We start from the raw sequence: 22,770 nt of genomic DNA on the forward strand, positions 1-22,770 counted from the left end.
TTATTATCAACTCTTCTGCTTGATTCCTCCGTCCTCGTTTCCAGCCATTTCTTCATGTTGCCTATCTCCTTTCTCTGCTCCTCCATCATGTCCTTTATTTCCTGCACTTTCTCCCACTGGCATTTCTCCTGCATGACTTCACTCACAACCACCCTGAGTGCGGCCAAATCCTCTGTGTTATATTTTCCACTGGTATTTGGGCCTGGGTTTAATTCCACCCCCCCCCCCCCACCAATAACCAGTAGCACCGCTATCACTGCCACTACCAGCACCGCTTCACTCATTTTTAATCCGTCCTTACTTATCACCAATCCATTCTTGTTCTCCTTCTTCCGCTTCGCCTGCCATTTGCCAATAGCGGCCCGGTACTGCTCGATGCCAACCATGTTCACCGCACGCTCTACTCTACACGACCTCTCTCCTCGACCGTTCGAGCTAGGGACTTGCGTTGTATGTAAGCTTTGGGAAGGCATTCTTTCTGATTACATTAGACATGTTTGCGAAATTAATAACTGGTTTGATAGAAGGCAGTTCGGTTTTAGAAAAGGTTATTCCATTGAAGCTCAACTTGTAGGATTTCAGGAAGATATAGCGGATATTTTGGATTCTGGAAGTCAAATGGACTGTATCGCGATTGACCTGTCAGAAACATTTGATAGGGTGGATCATGGGAGACTACTGGAAAAAATGAATGTAATTGGACTAGATAAGAGTGACTGAATGGGTTGCTATATTTCTAGAAAATAGATCTCAGAGAATTAGAGTAGGCGAAGCTTTATCTGACCCTGTGATAATTAAGAGGGGAATTCCTCAAGGCAGTATTATCTGACCTTTGTTTTCTTACATATATGAACTAGCAATTACCCGCGGATTTGCTCGCGTGGATTTCGTAATTTGATCAAAGTAATCGTTCCCCGGCATTGCACTAAGACATTATCTGAAAATCCCTAAAGTATAAAAACTCATCCAAAAAATTAGTTATGCTTACCCCAGGAATTCTTTGTAAACCCTGTTTGTGGTATTACCATTTGGGGCTAAGACGACCATGGGACATAGAATTGTACATGTGAGAAACAGTCTTCTCTTAAGTCGAAAAAATAAATGCATGTTTCTTTATCAGGGTGTCCACCAAATCCAGATTTTGAAATTCCCTGACATTTCCCTGTTTTCTAGACATAAAAACAATTTTTCCCTGACACATAATGACAAAAAAATTAAATTATAATAGGTTTCCAGGTATGGCCGTAATATTAAAATAAATTTTGAAACCTTAACATGCAAAAAATAAATGAGTAATTAATGTACATATTAAATTTCAAAACTTGCAAGTTTAATTTAGTCCAATTTAATTCACTTTAAGATTTTAAAAAGTTATTACCATTACTGCTTCAGTGAAGAAATTTCTTCATCTATATAGAGCAACGACTGTCGAGCTTCTGCCATCACCCTCCACTTCTTTTCTTCTAATTCTTTCAGCAACAAAGTGGCCTTTCTCTTATTTTTTGCAAAGAATCTTCTGCTTCCAATGCTTCACGTTTCTCCTTTAGATTTTGAATGTACAAAGCATGCGCACTCCTTGCAGCATGGAGCATATTCTTATTAATGGAGACCTTTTCAATTCCACCAAGGTTTGAGATAGCATCATCTACTCTTCTTTGTGCTACAAGGGATTCTTGTAGCATGTTCTCTACAATAATTTCTTTATTCAGAGGAAAACCACGTTCAAGTGAAGCATTTCCATGAAACAATATTAGTATCATTTTGAGAAATGAAGCTAACTTTTCTGTCTTCAAATTTACTGTCGGCAAGACAATACGGAGCCAAAAGTGATCTAATCTCTCGGTTTTAGAAGACAAAGAATTCATTACTTCTTTGAAAGTATCATTCTCATACACAGAAGTGAACTCCCTTTGTATATGATCAGCTTCATTACCCAAGATCCGTTTGTTTTCAACAAAGACATTTAAAGCAACCCTTAGCCGTTTGCTGCTTAGAGGTTGCTTGGCTACACTTGGATCAAAACAAGAAATTCCTTTAGTCAGTTTATATGCCAATGGTGACCGTTCCAGTATCTTCTTGCACAAAGCTACCATTCCTCTTAGACAATCTGTGCGAAACACTAATATATCTCTATCATTTAATCCAGGAGTGCCACAAAGTGCTGCTCTAGCAGCATAACCTATGTCAATTTTAGATGCAGGCAGAAGATTTTCTTTACTGTCTAAATTAATTTTGAGGACATTTCCTGAAGACTGCAGTGACTCAGACTTAACAAACCTTGTCATGACATTTTTCATTGTTGCAATGAGAGATTCATACAGGAGTGGTGCAAATGGAAGATCTGTCTGAAACTGTTTTAGGAATGGTTCCAAATCTCCAACAAGAGATAATAAAAATGACAACTTGGCCTTAAGTAGCTTATCTTTAACTGAAGTTGATACTATTTTGAAGCTGTTACAGTTTGGGATTTTCTTGTTTGTGTTTGTTCCTTCCACATATTTGTCAACATTAGGTAGAATATCTATAGCACGTTCAATGACTTTCGAATTTTCAAGCCATCTTATAGCACAATATTTCAAAGGAAATACGTTTGAACCTGAATAATGTGTATAATCAGCACGTCTTGCAGGAACGTAGCAAAACAAGAAGTGAAGAGCACGAAGAAACTCGGCAATATTCCACTGGGTTTCTTGTACTGCTATTTTATATGAATTGTGCACAGTATGCAAGCCACAAGATCCAATGTTCACCAAAATAGGAGCATCTGGATCATCACTTAATAAATTACCAATATCCTGAAGGAACTTTTTATTAACATTTGGACCATCCATTGAAATTTGTAAGAGTTTTTTTAGATTGAGTCCCTGCAGTGCTCGCACAAAACCATTTAACAAATCTGAGAAGGTAGAGTGACCAAGAAACACGGAATCAAAATAAGAAGTGCATACTTCATTGGTATCAGGATTGAAACCACGAACTACAAGATCCATTTGGCCCATCTGAGAAACTTTATTCAGTGACTCTTCAAAACCAACGGTGAAATGTGTGCACTTATGACACATCTCAAGAACTTGCTTATGAAAATAGGGGGCCAAACCATGAGTGATTATATATGCAATTTTTGTTCTGTGCAGTTGAACTTTCGAAGCTATTTCAGAGTCTGGAAACATTACTGGGAACAAACGTACACTAGCTTCACTGGAACGTAAAGAATGATGTTGCATTACCGTATGCATGCACCATATAATTTCAGCTTTGGTTACTTGCTCTCTTGAAAGATAATTCTGTAGACATCTCGTCTCTGGTGAAGCTTCTTTAATGGAAGAAGAAGAAGAAGAAGCAGCAGAAACAGCAGCAGTGGAGTCATATGTGATAGAGTTCGTTGTGGTAGCTGTGGCAGGCAGAAGACAATTTGTGTTTGCGGCCAGGGTATTATCTACTGAGTTTAAGTCATTTTTTACTTCACCATTCGAATGTTCTTTTTTAAAATAACTTGAAAGGGATGATGAGAACTGGCTGAAGTTGTCACTAATGGCATGCTTCTTTCCTACCATGTGACTTTTTAATGCCTGCCTCCCCATGTTGCTAAGAGAAAATGATGTTTTACATATTATGCAATATGCTGAAAATTTGTCCTGAGGCATGGGTTTCAACCACGTTCTGAAAGTATCATCAAGCAGCCACCTTTCATTAAACGAAGTTTTCCTTGGCTTTGATGAAGACATTGTTAGCTGAAAAAAGTAAGTATATTGTAAAAAAAAATTAAATGGTCCTATACTCCGCACGACTTTCTTGTAAACTGACAGTTCGCAAAACAAGTGAGCAATGCCTTACCTATGCTGCCAGCACTCTACTGCTTCGATAACAGTTGATGCTCTCGTAAAATGGAATACCCTACTATGAAAATCACACGCAAATCACAAGAGAAAACAAATTCACAAAACTTCCTAACAATATCATACACTAAAACAAGAATAGGTACATTATTATAAAGTGTAAAAGAAATAAATTATTCGCGGCTAATGACCGGCATAAGAAGGAGGTTATGGCTGATCGATACCACGGTGTCAAATTTTGCCGAGTCACATTCTTGCCGCTTGTCTTGCACGAACTATACAGGGGTATGGTACACAGATGAACTATATGGAAACCAACACACGGATGTAAATAAAATTACAACTACATTGAACACTATTAAACCTATATACCACACACGCCGAGTTAGGTAACTTAACCACGTGGTGATATAGGCAATACAGTTGGCAGACAGGTTTCAAGATTGCGCTCAACCGATATAAATCGATATGAATGGTGGTTTGGGATTGACTGGATCAAGAACGAATACACACAAATATACTTCACAAACTCAAAATCTCCTAACCAACAAACAACCTTCATCTTACAGTGTGATGTCACTTTATTTTAAATCTTGTTCTCTATTCACAAAATTACACGTGATATTACAAGCTACTAGTCGTGCCTGAAAACTACCGAACCCCTCTCACGAAAGTTAGGTTAGAAACTCAACATGGCGCGGCCCACGGTGTTACCTACATCAGCGCATTTCATCATCATAATAATAATAATAATCATGAACACTCGAAAGAGTATTAAGTTTAAGTGAATTTCGCACTTTCCTGCATTCAGTCAGTGTTTGTTGTCTTGTTTTTTACATTTTACGAGGTAGTGACTATGGCATACGTCATTACACACTAAACAAACAGTCATCCGTTGGGTTGTGTAATTTTGTCTATATGCATATTTTGTTGTGGAAGCCATGTATTTAAGCGATTAGAAAAACTGAGAACGCAATATAGGCCTAATTCAACATGCTCGCCATTCCCCAACAACACAGCGTATTCAATAGTAAGCATATCATAACATTGAAAATTCGATCGATCAGTCGATCCATCATAGTCGCTACTGCTTGCTATAGCCTATCCATATAGCTACTGATGCTATTGGTTACTTCACGTTCGAGATCACACTTGATTTTTTTAAATGTTTGTTCAGTTTTCTTTACAATTTATTCCTGGCATAAAAGACATGCCCTAGATTAATGTTATAAAACTGAAAAATGAGCTTCTATTAAGGGATAAATACGGTATGTCAATTTTATATGGCAGAACGAATTTCCAGATTTTTTCTGAATTCCCTGACATTTCCCGGTTTTCCAGTCATTTTTCGAATTCCCTGACATTTCCCGGTTTCCCAGGTTTTCCATACGGGTGGCCACCCTGTTTATTTTTAAAGGGGCTTGTTTTGATTGATTTGAGGGCATAGTTTTGTTTAATTTTATTGCCCTAAATGCCTCCATGTTGGATTTAACTACTATTGCTCCATAGATAACTTACCAACAGTGTATGTTGGTTACTAACCTTGCCGTAACAACCACCCACTCGCTAAATTTTCTTGGTCTCCATAGATACTACCAACTAGATATATAATTCCACTCTTCCATTGAGGCGTTTCTAAGGCAACAGATCTTGGCCTACTGCTGTGAGCCATCTTGGTGGTCTGTGATAATATAATAATAAACATCATAGCAGAACATCAGCTAGCCGTATGGACTAACAACCCTTACGATGAGGGTGAATCAAAATGAATGATTCATCCGTCCCGGGCTCACGCCCACCAGATAACATCAACCACGAACTTAGCATGATGGAAACACAAGTGATAGAGCAACTACCTCAGGCCTGCACTGCTAACAGTAAAGGCGAACCTGGTCATTCGGATTCTGGGGGACCAGGACATCATGCAGGGAAGAGTCGGAGCTTCCCAAAACTTCTGAAACCCAAGAGAATGCAGTTCATTGGCACACTCAACGTACAGACTCTGGCTAAAACAGGCAAACTCAAGATTGTGACTGATACCTGTGACAAGTTTAGAATTCTTATTCTTGCAGTTCAAGAAACGCGATTTCGTGATTACGATCACTTTGATTCAGGTGGATATCGAATATATCGAATACTAAACTCGCAAATAGTAATTTACATATTTTGGGCACTGCATTCCTAGTACATAACAGCATACAGAACTCGGTGATAAATTTTACATCACCTTCGGAACGTCTCTCTCTACTCACGGTTAAATGTGCTAACAAAGCCTACACACTGGTTAATGCACACGCTCCGGTGAACAGTGAAACTGACAAAAACAAAATTGAGAAGTTCTGGTTGCAACGAGCACTCGCTAAGATACCTCCTTGGGGACTTCAATGCACAAATCGGCAGGGAACGAGAATACAGAAGCATCATTGGGTGCTTTTCAGCACACAAGAAGACTAATGCCAATGGACATCGCCTAATCAACATATGTAGAATGGCTAACCTCCAAATAATGTCCACACACTTCAAGAAACCTCCGTGAAAAATGACCACTTGGAAATCACCAATCAACTACATAGGTGAATACCAGATTGATCACGTAGCCATCACAAGAAAATACTCTCCTGAAATCATGAATGTGCGAGTTCGCAAGGGTTACGTAGAGTCCGACCACCATCTTTCACAAATCAAAGTCCGCTTCAGACCTAACCGGAAAAGTTATCAGAAACCTAAAATACCACGCATTGATCCAGAATACTTAAAAGATCACGCACAGGAATTCATGGAATCAATGCAGACGAACACAGAAACATGGGACACCCTTCTTGCAACCATTCAAGACTCAGCGAAGAAACTTGGCCAACCTCCACAAAAACGTAAACACAGGTGATGGACTGCCGATTGCGATAGATCTCTGGAATCCCGCGTGCAAGCCTGGAAGAAATGGCATAGTCACCAAACACCAGAAAATTGGAGTAACTTCATAGAAATACAGAAGCGAACAGCCAAAACTATTAGACGAGTTAAACGTACCTACCACCTAAATAGATTGTCGGAAATCGATTACGATTTCAAAAGGAACAACACTCGAAATTTCTATAGAACTTTTAGAGAAGAACTGACTAACTACAAACCCCCTTAGTATTTGTTTTCGTCGCATCGATGGAACACTTGGGCCGAATACAAAAGCCAACTGTGACATCTTAAAGCAGTACTTTGAGGCGTTACATAACTGTGAACCTCCTGCCGAAAAAGTGCAATTCAGCATATCCACCCCTAACCATGACTCACTTCCACTAACACATGACGAGATACAGAATATTGTATTAAATCTGAAAAACAACAAAGCACCAGGGGAAGATGGTGTAACTGCCGAGATGCTTAGGATCGGAGGTGAGGTCATTATTGACCGATTACAAGCCATCATTGCGAATATATGGGAGAGCGAAATCATACCTGCAGAGTGGACAGCTGCTTTGATTCATCCTCTACACAAAAAGGGTGACAAGACAGATCCGAACAATTACCGAGGTATCTCTCTCCTCTCAATTGCTTACAAAGTATTCTCTCGTGCTCTCCGTACCAGATTAGAACAACAGATAGAATGGAAGATTGGAGAATACCAGGCGGGCTTCAGACCTCACCGATCGTGTGCAGAACAGATCTGGAACCTCAAAATGATTCTCCAACATCGCCAATCAATTCGAACAGTAGTCACTTTTGTTGACTTTAAAAAAGCTTACGACTCGATTGACCGTGCCACCCTATTAGATGTACTTCATGAATATGGTGTTGACAACAAAACAACGAAGTTAATCCAACAGACTTTAACTAACACAACTTCTAAAGTGAAATTCATGGGCGAAATCTCCGAATCATTTGAGATTAGAACAGGCGTGAGGCAGGGTGATGGATTATCTCCACTGCTGTTCAATCTTGTACTAGATAAGATCGTTAGAACATGGGAGAAAGAAGTACACGGGATAAATATGGGAACGAGAGATAAGCGAATCAATATTAAGTGTCTTGCCTTTGCTGACGACCTAGCAATAATCACCCGCACTCCCCAGGAAGCCAGAACCGCTCTTGAGAATCTGCATGAGATTGCTATGAAGACTGGCCTCCAAATATCATATGAGAAAACACAATACATGGACTCCAAGAACACCAGTGTGGAATTACTTGGGACCAAATATGGCAATATCACACGAGTTAAACATTTCAAGTACTTAGGTGAAATTATTGGAAGCACTGGTAACGACAGGATAGCCAACAAAACCCGTGCCGAAAAATTACGTAAAGCCTACACAGTCACCTGGAATATCTACAATAAGAAATCCCTTTCCATCCAAGCCAAGCTGCGTCACTACCATACAGTAGTTCTTCCTGAAGCACTCTACGCGATTGAAACATCAACACTGACCATCAATATCAATGGCATCGAGAAAATGGAACGGCAAATACTTAGGAAAATATTTGGACCAAAGTTCCAAGATGGAATATGGCTGCGAAAAAGCTCGGAAGAACTCTATTCGCTGACCGAAAGATTCACTTCAATCGCCCGGAAAAGACGTATGCAATTCTACGGACATCTAGCACGAATGGACGACTCGCGACTGACCAAGAAAATCTTTCTCATTATCAGCGGAACCCGACAAAATAAAGTACGGTGGCTTGCTGACACCCAAAAAGATCTCGCAGAAGTCGGCGTTGACCCACTGACACCTACACGGGCTACATTTAGACACAAAATTAACTTGCACAGCTTTGCAGCCAGACAATGTACAAGAAACTTGAAACTCCAGGAGGCATGGACTCAAAGACGACAGACTCACAGTGCGAGGATGAAGTAGTTTTGGGAGGATAAGAGAAACAAGAAAAAGAATGCTAACTAATGGTTCTACGTGCTCCTTAGAGGGCCTATATATAAAATAACTTGTCCTGACTGACTGACTGACTGACTGATTCATCATCGCAGAGCCAAAACTACTGGACGTAAAGAAATGAAATTTTGGGGATATATTCATATTAAGATGTAGGTGCTCGCTAAGAGAGGATTTTTGGATATTCCTTCGCTAAGGGGGTGAAAAGAGGGGTGAAATTTTAAAATGAGTGTGTCTATATCTCAAAAGTTTAAAAGTTTACAGATGTAAAAATTGGTATTTAGAATCTTCTTTAAAAATAAGGAAAAACGTATTTTTTTGTTTTCAGAAAATCCCAATAGGAGGGGTGAAAAGGGGTGAAAATGGGGAAAATGGGTTGAATGCCCTTAATCAGGATACCAGTACTTATATCTCAGAAACTGAAGATATTACAGACCTGAACATTGATACTTTTGATCTCTTTTAAAAATAAGGAAACACGTATTTTTTTGTTTTTGCAAAATCCAATTAATGGGAGGGTGAAAAGGGGGTGAATTTTTAAAATGAGTGAATCTATATCTCCAAACTTTTAAAGTTTGCAGATGTAAAAATTGGTATTTAGAATCTTCATTAAACATAAAGAAACAAGTATTTTTTTGTTTTCGGAAAATCGCAATAGGAGGGGTGAAAAGGGGTGAAGAAGGGGTTGTATGCCTTTGATGAGGCTACTTATATTTCAGAAACTGAAGATATTACAAACCTGAAAATTGGTGTTTAGGATCTCCTTTAAAAATAAAGAACCACGTATTCTTTTGTTTTCGGAAAATCCCAATAGGAAGGGTGTAAAAGGGTGAATAATGGGTTGAATGCCTTTAATGAGGCTACTTATATTTCAGAACCTGAAGATATTACAGACCTAAAAATTGGTATTTGGGATCTACTTTAAATATAAAGAAACACGTACTTTTTTCGTTTCTGGAAAATCCAAATATTGAGGGGTGAAAAGGGGGGTGAATTTTTTAAAATGAATGTGTCTACATCTTAAAACTTTAAAATTTACAGATGTAAAAATTGGTAGTTAGAATCTCCTCTAAAAATAAAGGAACACGTATTTTTTTGTTTCCTGCAAATCCCAATAGGAGGGGTGTAAAAGGGTGAAAAATGGGTTGAATGCCTTTAATGAGGATACATATATCTCAGAAACGGAAGATATTACAGAACTGAAAATTTGTATATGGGATCTCCTTTAAAAATAAAGAAACACGTATTTTTTTAGTTTTTGGAAAATCCTATTAATGGCGGTTAAACATAAGTGACAAATAGGGGTGAATTTTTTGAAAGATTATCATGGAAACGTAAAATGTTACAGACGTAAAAAGTGGGTGTTTGGAATCTCCTGTAAATGTAAAGAAACATAGGTGATTTGTTTTTGGAAACTCCATTTAAGGGGAACCCAGAAAGGGTGAAATTTTAAAATGAGAATTTTTACAGTATATCTAAAAAAACTTAACATGTTACAGAAGTGAAAAATGGTATTTTTATCTCTATTAAACCTAAAGAAACGTGTATTTTTAATTTTCGGAAATACCACTTGGGTGGAGGGGGGGTGAAAGTGACTGAACATGGTGTTGAATTCTTTTAATTAGGCTACTGATATCTTAAAAATGAAGATGTTACAGACGTGAAATTTGATTTTTGCAATCTGCTTTAAAAGTAAAGAAACACGTATTCTCGGAAAATCCAATGAAGCGGGGGGAGGGGGGTGAAAGAATTGAAAAATTAATTGACTTTAATTGTATGAGAATATATACATCTAATAAAAACTAAAGTTGTTACAGACGTGAAAATTCGTATTTTGATCTCCTTTAAAAACGAAGAAAAACGCGTTTTGGGGGGGAAACCATCTTGGGGGGCGGGAGTGTAAAGGAGTTGAATTCCTTTCATGAGGAAACATAAATCAAAAAGTGAAGAAGTTAGAGTCGTGATAATTGGTATTTAGAAGATCCTTCACTATTAAAGAAACAAGTATTTTTTGCGGGAATGTTCACTTAGGGGGGGGGGAGTAGTTTGAAAAGAAGTGACAAAAGTAAATTATGTTTATGGGGATACTTATATCTCAAAACTGAATGTAATAGACGTGAACATTGGTGTTTGGAATCTCCCTTAAACATAAAGAAACACGCGTTCTTTTAATTTGGGGGGGGGGGGGGGGGTTGGCAGTAAAAACTAACGGCGGTGGGGTGTAAAAGGAGGTGAGACCAATTGATTTTACTGTTCTTAATGTACTTATAAGGATCCTCCGTTGCTCAGGCGGCAGCGCGCCGGCCTCTCACAGCTGGGTTCCGTGGTTCAAATCCCGGTCACTCCATGTGACATTCGTGCTGGACAAAACGGAGGCGGGACAGGTTTTTCTCCGGATACTCCGGTTTTCCCTGTCATCATTCATCCCAGCAACACATAATAGTAGTAATAATAATAATAAGAAGAAGAAGAAGAAGAAAAATAACATTAATAATAATAATAATAATAATAATATTATTGTTCCGGACCGTCGTCAAATGTGCGGACCGCGCTGGAAACAGCTCCTGGACGGGTAATGACTAAGAATGCAGTCCGACCGCGGGTTCAGTGCCGCCAAGGCACCCAATATGACACCACGCCGGATCTCCTGAAGGATTTTATCCAGATTAAAAATGATTATAGGAAAATACGGTCTGGCAAAGATTTACGGACCCAACTGACCGGGATGAATACCTGAGCCTAGCCCGGGAAGTACGAAATCGATTGCTGGAAAGGAAGATTGAAAAATGGGAGGAAACGTGGCGTAATCTAATAGAAAACGAGTCAGATCGGGAATATTGGTGGATTCTCGCTGAAAACGTGTCAGATCGCGAATTTCGGCGGATTATATATCTAAAACAATAAGCATTCAATTACAAATTTCAGTATAATACCGTAGCGAAGCACGGGTACCTTGCTAGTATATATATAAATGAGATTCCAAATACCCATTCCCACACCTGTAACATTTTCAGTTTTTGAGATAAACATAAGTGTCCCCATAAAAAGAATTGAACCCCTTGATCAGACCTCCCCCACCTGATCCAAGTGTATTTTTTGAAAATAAAAATACATGTTTATTTATTTTTAAAGGAGATTCCAAATACCAATTTTCTCGCCTGTAACATCCTCACTTTTTAAGATATAAGTATCCTCATAAAAAACATTTCAACTATTTTTCACTTCTTTTCACCTCCTGTTAAGTGCCTTCTCCGAAAGCAAAAACGTACAGATTCCTGTATTTTTAAAGTTTTTTTTGCTATTTGCTTTACGTCGCATCGACACGGATAGGTCTTATGGCGACGATGGGATATGAAAGACCTAGGAGTTGGAGGGAAGCGGCCGTGGCCTTAATTAAGATACAGCCCCATCATTTGTCTGGTGTGAAAGTGGGAAACCACGCAAAACCATCGTCAGGGCTGCCGACAATGGGATTCGAACCCACTATCTCCCGGATGCAAGCTCACAGCCGCGTGCCCCTGACCGCACGGCCAACTCGCCCAGTGTATTTTTAAAGGATCTTCCAAATACCAAGTTTCTTGTCTCTAACATGTGAAGTTTTGGACATATAATATAGATATACAGGTACTCATTTTAAAAATTCACCCGCTTTTCCAATTCTTTTCAGCCACGGAACTGGTTTTTCCGAAAACAAAAAAAATACGTGTTTCATTATTTTTAAAGGAGTACCCAAATACCAGTTTCCATATCTGTACGTCTGTGACACCTTCAGTTTTTGAGATAAATGTATACTCATACGAATTCTTCTTCTTCTTCTTCTTCTTCGCTCTTTTCCACACCTCTCCACCTTAAGTGGACTTTCCAAAAAAAAACATGTTTTTTTGTTTGAAAGGAAATTCAAAATACCAACTTTCACGTTCGTAACAGCTTCAGTTTTTTAAATCAAGTATCCTATTAAACATATTTCAACTCCTTACTTACTTATTTTCAATCCCACTCTACCTTACATCGATTTTCCGAAAAAACAAATGCTTGTTTCTTTATTTTTAAAGGAGGTTCCAAATACTAATTTTTACGTCTGTAAAATCTTCAGTTTTTGTATATAAGTATACTCATAAAAGTAATTCAACACCATTTTCACCCCCCCTTCCTACCCGTTAATTTGATTCCCCCTTCCCAAATTTACGCGTTTCTTCATTTTTAAAAGAGATTCCAAATATAATTTTCACGTCTTTAACATTTTTAGTTTTTGAGATATAACTATCCTCACACAAAGAATTAAACTAATTTTTCAATCCATTAACCTCCCTTAAGTGGATTTTCCGAAGACAAAAGAACACGTGTTGCTTTACTTTGAAAGATTCCAAATTCAAATGTTCAAGCCTCTAACATGTTCAGTTTTTGGGATATAAGTATCCTCATAAAAGGAATTCAACTCATTTTTCACCTAAGTCCGTTAAGTTGATTCCACCCCAACCCCTCCAAAAATGCGTGTTTAATTTTGTAAAGGTGATTCCAAATACAAATTTTCACATGTGTAACCTTAAGTTTTTGAGATATAAGTATCTTCATAAAAAGAATTAAATTTGTCACTACCTTCCACCCTCCCCGCTTAAGTGAATTTTTCGAAAAAAACAAAAAGCTTGTTTCTCTATTTATAAAGGAACTTCCATGTGCCGATTATCAGTTTTGAGATATATGTATCCTCATGAAAAGAAATTAAGCTCCTTTTTCACCGCCCCGCCCCCAAGTTGATTTATCACCCCCTCAAAATGCGTGTTTCTTTATTTTTAAGGGAGATTCCAAATACTAATTTTTACGTCGGTAACATCTTTAGTTTTTGAGATATAATTATACTCATACAAATAATTCAACTAATTTTTCAATTAATTCACCCCAAGTGGATTTTCCAAAGACAAAAGATTACGTATTTCTTTACTTTGAAAGAAATTTCCAAATACAAATTTTCATGTGTGTAACATCTTCAGTTTTTGAGATATAAGTATCCTCATGAAAAAAATTCAAATCCTTTTTCACTCCCCCCGCCCGTTATGTTGGTTTAGCCCCACCCAAAATATGCGCGTTTCTTTATTTTTAAACGAGATTCCAAATATAAATTTCCACGTCTGTAACCTTCAGTTTTGAGATATAAGTTTCTCCAGAAAAAGAGGTTGCGCTTTCTGTGCAATGGCCGACATGGTCAATTTGGAATTCACCAAGGTTGGAGTTTGGAGAAATCCAATTATTATTATTATTATTATTATTATTATTATTATTATTATTATTATTATTATTATTATTATTATTATTATTATTATTATTATTATTATTATTATTATTATTATTATTATTATTATTATTAAATTTACACCACCCCCTGTGGGTGGGGGATGCAGACGAAGAATACACCCACGGTATCCCCTGTCTGTCGTAAGAGGCGACTAAAAAGGGCGAATTAGAACCATGAGACTATTTGTAATTAGTACCACCACGCAGGGAACGTTATGAGTCGCTTTTACTTACAAAATAGGTTTGTGATTAGTACCACGATATGAGCGAAACCATGGTTCCGGCTTGCCTATGATTAGTACCCACTAGGGCCTATATGAGGAACAACACGGGATAGTAAGAGTCCCTATGGTTAGTACACATATAGGTTTGCGTTGTCTGTAAATGGCGCCGCAATGTGCGAAACACCATAGGTCTGTGTTACATGTGCGAATTTCATTACCTGTGAGTAGTGTCATAATGTGTGGAATACCGCGAGTCTACGCTTTTTTTTTATTAGTACCGCAACATGACAAATACCGTGGTTCTACTTTCCTAGCGATAAGTACCATTTTGAGGGACCGATGACTTGAATCTTGGACCCCTTTAGACTACAAGTATCATCGATTCAGTATCGTGCTATAGAAGCAGTCCCTTGGTCAGTAATACTATTGTTTTAAGCCAGCTTCTGTGATTGTGAGGCATTGCGGGTCGGATCCACTGATTGTTTTACACTGACTGACAGAGCAAATGCAACACCAAGAAGGAGTGGTCAGAACTTTATGCCAATTGCAGGGTAGACTGACGTCACTGAGGTATGCTCATGATGTGAAATGCGCCGCTGTGCTGCGCACGTAGCGAACGATAAATGGGACACGGCGTTGGCGAATGCCCCACTTCGTACCGTGATTTCTCAGCCGACAGTCATTGTAGAACGTGTTGGCGTGTGCCACAGGACACGTGTATAGCTAAGAATGCCAGGCCGCCATCAACGGAGGCATTTCCAGCAGACAGACGACTTTACGAGGGGTATGGTGATCGGGCTGAGAAGGGCAGGTTGGTCGCTTCGTCAAATCGCAGCCGATACCCATAGGGATGTGTCCACGGTGCAGCGCCTGTGGCGAAGATGGTTGGCGCAGGGACATGTGGCACGTGCGAGGGGTCCAGGCGCAGCCCGAGTAACGTCAGCACGCGAGGATCGGCGCATCCGCCGCCAAGCGGTGGCAGCCCCGCACGCCACGTCAACCGCCATTCTTCAGCATGTGCAAGACACCCTGGCTGTTCCAATATCGACCAGAACAATTTCCCGTCGATTGGTTGAAGGAGGCCTGCACTCCCAGCGTGCGCTCAGAAGACTACCATTGACTCCACAGCATAGACGTGCACGCCTGGCATGGTGCCGGGCTAGAGCGACTTGGATGAGGGAATGGCGGAACGTCGTGTTTTCCGATGAGTCACGCTTCTGTTCTGTCAGTGATAGTCACCGCAGACGAGTGTGGCGTCGGCGTGGAGAAAGGTCAAATCCGGCAGTAACTGTGGAGCGCCCTACCGCTAGACAACGCGGCATCATGGTTTGGGGCGCTATTGCGTATGATTCCACGTCACCTCTAGTGCGTATTCAAGGCACGTTAAATGCCCACCGCTACGTGCAGCATGTGCTGCGGCCGGTGGCACTCCCGTACCTTCAGGGGCTGCCCAATGCTCTGTTTCAGCAGGATAATGCCCGCCCACACACTGCTCGCATCTCCCAATAGGCTCTACGAGGTGTACAGATTCTTCCGTGGCCAGCGTACTCTCCGGATCTCTCACCAATCGAACACGTGTGGGATCTCATTGGACGCCGTTTGCAAACTCTGCCCCAGCCTCGTACGGACGACCAATTGTGGCAAATGGTTGACAGAGAATGGAGAACCATCCCTCAGGACACCATCCGCACTCTTATTGACTCTGTACCTCGACGTGTTTCTGCGTGCATCGCCGCTCGCGGTGGTCCTACATCCTACTGAGTCGATGCCGTGCGCATTGTGTAACCTGCATATCGGTTTGAAATAAACATCAATTATTCGTCCGTGCCGTCTCTGTTTTTTCCCCAACTTTCATCCCTTTCGAACCACTCCTTCTTGGTGTTGCATTTGCTCTGTCAGTCAGTGTAAATTCATATCCATCCATTCATTCTTCGTCCTCAAGTTTTTAATTGTGTTCAGTGGAGGATTTTGGACTTTTAACTTGTCATTACATTTCGTCTCATTTCGTACCATTAGGGGCCGATGACCTAGATGTTAGGCCCCTTTAAACGACATACATCATCATCATCATCATCATCATCATCATCATGATCATCATAAAATTGTCCACCTCAAACATCTTATGATCCGTTAAAGATATGGAAATTTTGTTTAAAATTCTTAAATTGTATTAAAAGGCTCATACAACTGTCCAATTCGTCTCCATCGCATACGTACAGTCGCTCGCATAAGTATTCGTCCATGTGTCCTTTTCATATACTGAACACCAAAACTGCATTGTAAGGCTTCGGATACGTTCAGAAACAAATACGCAGTGAATATGCAATATATATGCACTATAATACCGGCAGAATATACCTCTTGCACGCCAGTACTCTTTAATAATATAGAATGAGTGTGGTTGGGCTAGGAAATGGCAACGCAAAAGTATTCGTCCGCCTTGTGCATTATCTTGTGTAACGAACACAGCACTGAGTAAGGGGGACACATCACCAAGCTCAGTCCATCAGTGATACGGACAGTGTCGGTGAGACATCATCTAGTGCATGCCCCGAGTACGATTTGGGAGATCAGGAAACGAACTGTTGTTGAACGCTAACGAGTTATACAACTCCACATACTTGGTAATTCGTGAAGAGTATTTCCTGAAAAACAGGAATACCGCGAACTATAGTCGCAAGTATCATTCAACGATACAAGACCAGTGCAACTTAATCAATAGAGCAAGAACTGGACGGTTGAGGAAGCTGACAACACGCGAAGAGCGAAGCATTATACGCACCGTCCAGAAAAATCCCCATGTGTCTGGACCTGTGCTTCGAACAGAAGTACAAACCTCCACTGGGAAGAACATCAGCACCGACACCGTACGACGTGTGTTACACAGAGCTGGTTTGCAGGGGCGTACAAGCCGGAAGAAGCCCTGGATAAGTGAGGTGAACCATAAGAAGAGGCTGGCGTTCGCCAAACAGTACGTTATGAAGCCACCAGCATTATGGAAACGCTTGTTGTTTACGGACGAGAGCAAATTCTGTTTATTCAATTGCTCTGGAAAGCGACGTGTATGGAGAAGGAAGAACGCTGAGCTCCAAAGTCAAAATCTGCAACCAACCGCAAAATATAAAGGAGGTTCCATAATGGTATGCGGGTGTACGTCGGCGGCTGGGGTAGCTAACTGCCATATAATACCTGAACGGATGGATAAGATGGTATATTTGAGTATATTAAAGCAACACTTAACGCCCAGCGTGGCAAAATTAGGTCTTAGTTGCGGGTACTTCTTCCAGCAAGATAATGACCCTAAGCACACTGCTCGTGTTGTTAGGGAATGGCTACTCTACAATTCACCTCATGTGCTGCAGACACCACCCCACTCCCCAGACTTAAACCCCATACATCATTTATGGGCGGAATTGAAATGTACACTGAGCAAGCAGCGTATTCCAAATAAAAAAAGCTCTGAAGCAATACTTCATGGAAGAATGGCACGAAATAGGCCCGGAAGTGACAGAAAAACTGGTGACATCCATGCCGAAAAGCCTTCAAGCCGTGATTGGTTCCAAAGGACGTTGGACACACTACTGATATTTAGAAAACGACTGAACATTCCTTGACTTCTTATTATGGACGAATACTTTTGCAACGTGACTTTTATGCAAGCAGTGTGATTGTTTTTTATTTGTTCCAAATGCCAGTGCTTAGGGTGCTATAAATTATGTCCTCAGATGTTCAGATGGCAAATAAAACATACGATTACTTATTTGCAATTAACTTCTTTATTATATTGGTGCTACTGGCTATTCTCCTCACATGAAGAGCGCGGACGAATAATTATGCGAGCGGCTGTAATTATTGAGAAACTGGTATAACCTTTTTTTTAAATGGGACTATACTAATTTCACCCAACTGAACAACTAAGAATAGTGATGTTCTTATTTTGAAAGTTCAGCGAGTACTTTTGGAGGTATTAAAGGGTTCCATATGTGCAGGCATTAGACATAAAGCGATGCACCACTCGCTCTGATGTAGAGGTCATGCTGCGTGACTAACGCCTTCCTGATAAACACACATACTTGCATAAACTTTTTGAGTGACTGTACATGTCCCTGCGTGATGGAAGTGGTTGAAGATGGAGAGAATGAAACAATGATCCTAAAAATTAAAATACCTGAATCATATTGTCTAACCAGCGGTGTATAGTATCATCATCATCATCATTATCATCATCATTAGTCGTTATGCTCATTACTGAGTGTCGTGACCTCATAATTCTATCATTTCCGTGTTGCAACCTTGACGAGATGTCTCCATCCCGAGTGGTTTTCACATATCTTTTAATATGATCTGAAGTGGTAGACCAGTGATCTTCTTCGCCATCTACTTGCTGTTCTTCCTCGTGGTCTACTGCCTTCGATTTTGCCTTGTAAAATTATCTTTTCCAAGTTATCTCCGTCTCGTCTGAGAATGTGGCCAAGGAACTGGAGGTAACACCCCCTCACACGGGAAGATGACGTTTCTTGACGCAGAGTTCGTCCAGAATGGAAACATTAGTTCTTCTTTCCGTACCATACAAATGGTAATTTATTCTCATCTCGACTGCTGCCTGTTGTATGTACGTCGATCTCCGTTAATTTTTGCATCATTTTTTTCAAAAGACCATGTCATGCATTGGATTCTAAAATTGTTTTCATTTCGTGTACTGTGTACTCATGAGAAGAATAATTCACATTTGACGTATTACATTTTCCGTATATCTCGTCTTTTTTCGATTCAACGTCAATGAATCAGAAGTTTTGTAACTCCGAAATGTTATACATCATACTGTTTCTCGGGGCCCGTTCGGAATAAGCACGCATCGCTTTTTGTCTAATGCCTGCACATATGAAACCCTTTAATATCTCCAAAAGTACCCGTCTGATTTGAAAAATAAACACAACAATGAACTTGTCGCTCGATTCAAAGTTGTTCTGTTGGATGAAGTTAATATAGTCTCAGTTAAGAAAACAAAGTTGCTACCGGTTTCTCGGTAATTACTGGAGCCAGACATTTTAGGTGAAAAATTTAAATGTAGATACTCATACAAACATCACCAAAACTAATTTTACATTATATAAAAAGAGACAAAATTCGCTCAAGTTATGTATTAAAAATAAATATTCCTAAAGCAAGTCCCAGAACACAATGTTATTAAAATCACACATCCATAAAACTGTCAAAACAGATAACATTTAACATTTCAATGTTATTTTTAGTGAGGTTGCATCTCCGGTTATTAAGGTAAATATTTATACATACAAAAGGGATGTTACAGCGTCAACAGATACAAGTGGTGCATATTTTGTTTGCAGTTGATATTGAATGCCCGTTTGTTGCAACATCCTTAACCTCAGGGTTTTTGGCTAAGCTCTTTTCTAGTATCTGCTTTGCAATACCAACCAGTGCTTCCTTCACATCCATCACAACAGCCCATTTAAGAAATTTCTTATAGCCTCCTTATTCTTCATACGGTTTTCCCTAACCATATTCTGCATAACATGATTATGTAGGTGTTTTCTTTTTTTAATCAATTGATATATTACAAACATTGCACCTCAGAACTGACCCGTCGCTCTGAATACCATCAGGACTAAACTGTTTAGCACTATAACGTATTTTCTCGGTGTTCATTTTTTTTTCTAGGGGCTTTACGTCGCACCGACACAGATAGGTCTTATGGCGACGATGGGATAGGAAAGGCCTAGGAGTTGGAAGGAAGCGGCCGTGGCCTTAATTAAGGTACAGCTCCAGCATTTGCCTGGTGTGAAAATGGGAAACCACGGAAAACCATTTTCAGGGCTGCCGATAGTGGGATTCGAACCTACTATCTCCCGGATGCAAGCTCACAGCCGCGCGCCTCTACGCGCACGGCCAACTCGCCCGGTGGTGTTCATTTTCTGGTTTAGCCTAGGGTACTTCATACTGATACTCCAGTAATAGCAAATAGCGTAAGATTAAGCTATTTGGTAACAGGACAATGGTAGACACCACACACAGTCAAAGTGTATTCTGAACCGTCACCTACGTAATAATAACAATAACAAGGCCGGCAGATACGCAGCTGATGAACTTCGGCAAGCTAATGGTTCAATAATCACCAGGTTCGTTCTTAAGCTCCCGATTAATGCAGTACAGGGAGTCTACGAATCTAGCGATGAATTGAGGAACTACACAGAACCAACCTTTACAGACGAAATTTTCGGCTTTTATTGTTTAATTTCTGTAGGAATAAAATGTGGCAAAGGAGCCAAGAAAGTATTAAACAAGTGGAAAAAGGTGCTGACATTAAGAAAATGTGCACAAAGGTGCTAGCACTGAGAAAAGGTGCAAGTAAAACACAGTTAGAGATGTTCGTTTTCTGTTTTCTTTGCAAGAAAAGCTAATTTTGGCATTTTAATAGCGAAAAAGAATTAATCTGCGGCACGTAAAATTTCTAGCTCTAGTAATTACGGATTGATGGACAATTACGTAGGTACTGATGTAGACGAATTGGACAATATTTTATGAATCCTTTAATACAATAAAAGAATTTTGAAAGAAATTGTATGTATTTTTAACGGATTAGAAGATATTTGAGGTGGACAACGTTGCTGAATAACCCTGTAGCCTATATGCTGTATGCTGCAACTAGTGCTTTCGACATCTTTCAAGTTGTATTAACTAAGTCGACATCGAAAAGCGTGGCTTCCTTCTTAACAAAATATTGAAGGGTACAACAGAGCTATAAATTCAAAATCCTAGAAATTAGTGAACATATGTTTGTTTAACTTTTATCAATTGCTAACTATAAACCAACAACTCTTTATTCTATTTCGTTTCAGGGGACGCATGCAACCTGAGAGACGGCAGTAAGGGAATATGTCGCGCGATATCAAACTGTCCATCTGCGCTAGCAGTGATCAAAGAAGAGCTTCCTGTACAGTGTGGCTTCAAAGGATACATGCCAATCGTGTGCTGCAAAGACGGTAAGACTAAGCTTCTGAAAAACACAGATGAGATATTAGAACATATTTTCAGAATAACGATTTCTTTAAGCGAAAGATAAAACGACTAAGCCCGTCCGCTATCCAGCCTGCCATATCAGCTCTATCACAGTCGCTGGCTCTTATGACAACGTCGTGGTTGCGAAACGTAAAAATGATGATGATGGTGATGATGATGATGATGATTGTTGTTGCTTAAAGGGGCTTAACATCTAGGTGATCGGCCCCACGTAAAGAGGTTAGATATTGTTGAAGAACGTCTCGACTCGACAAAATAAATCTAAACTAGAACGCTATTCAACTCAATTCGGATAGGGTAGTAACAACCGGAAATGTTCGAGGAATAATTCTGTCCTGTCAAGCACTAAAGGGTCGTTTACACGGATAGAGCAGCAAGGGAAGTATAGTAGATAGTGGAGTTACTAGCATCGTATAAACGACTGAGATATTGGCAGGTAGAGTAGAGTAGCTAGTAACAAATAGCAAGAGTGGGTTTCCGCTGTGGTAAAGTAACTACCACTATCCTTCCCTCTCCATCGGTACCGATCTCCGAGGGCTGGCGGAACGCTCGATTTTTCAGTTGGCGCGTCAGTCGACTGCGTAATTTTCATGTGTGTAATACGGACGGTATTCCGTTTAGCAGAGTAAACTGAGCATCTGTGCGTTTATTTGGCGGCAAAATGAAGTGGACGGAAGAAGAAAGATGAAAATTTGTAGAACTTTAACGTGAAAAAGAATGTTTATGGAGCATTATTTACAGAAACAAGAATATGAGACGGACGGCAGAAGAGGACTTAATTACGAAAATGGATAAAGAGGGTTTTGGTATAATGGAACTTAAAAATATTTTTTTTAATACGATGTACCTACAACCAAGAACTGATGAAAGTGAATTGAAATGAATTGTTCCTGTATGAAATCCTTTAGACTGCTGAATGGGGCCATCCCTATATATCGATATATCGGTTTTTACGAAATACCGATTCCTTTCGATTTATCAATATATCGATACCGAAATTTTGATTAAATTTATCGCATAATATATCTGTTTTCCCATAAATGTATCGTTTTTCTTTGAATTATTATTTTCATTAACAACATCCGCACTGGAGAACGCCGATAATTCTGTAAAAGATGGTGCTAGTGAAGGTGGAATTGCAACCTGGAAATATCCAATCTAATGAATACCTTGCTCTGAGTCTCTGATAGGCTGGACTATAATTCGAATACAAACGGTGGAATGCGTAACATCGTTGCCTGCGTGATTAGTAATAAGACCTCCTCATGGCAGTTTACACAGCGCGAAATAAGTTCTCGTTCCAGAGTCGCCGCTAGACTTCATGTTAGCCCTCCACAGTTTAACAACACATGCGTGTATGGAAACTGTGAAGCAAAAACGTAAGTTAGTGAGGTTTTAGGTGAGATAAGCCTTAAAATTAATTATAAGAGGCCATGGGCGCCCGCAGGATCTTTTCCCGGGGGGGGGGGGCACATTAACAATTTCCTTTAATATAAAAACCAATAT

At 39.8% G+C, this 22,770-nt stretch overlaps 1 protein-coding gene across 1 annotated transcript in view; it reads left to right on the plus strand.

Moving 5' to 3' along the window:
* The window catches only part of LOC136868525 (venom protease), a 143,517-nt gene that overhangs the window by 50,864 nt on the left and 69,883 nt on the right, over positions 1 to 22,770 (plus strand). Inside the window, exon 2 of the mRNA XM_067144780.2 lies at positions 21,084 to 21,227. Within this exon, the coding sequence (XP_067000881.2) occupies positions 21,084 to 21,227 (144 nt within the window). The remainder of the gene's footprint in view (positions 1 to 21,083; positions 21,228 to 22,770) is intronic.

Source organism: Anabrus simplex, chromosome 1 (genome assembly GCF_040414725.1).
Source record: "Anabrus simplex isolate iqAnaSimp1 chromosome 1, ASM4041472v1, whole genome shotgun sequence".
Classification (NCBI taxonomy): domain Eukaryota; kingdom Metazoa; phylum Arthropoda; class Insecta; order Orthoptera; family Tettigoniidae; genus Anabrus; species Anabrus simplex.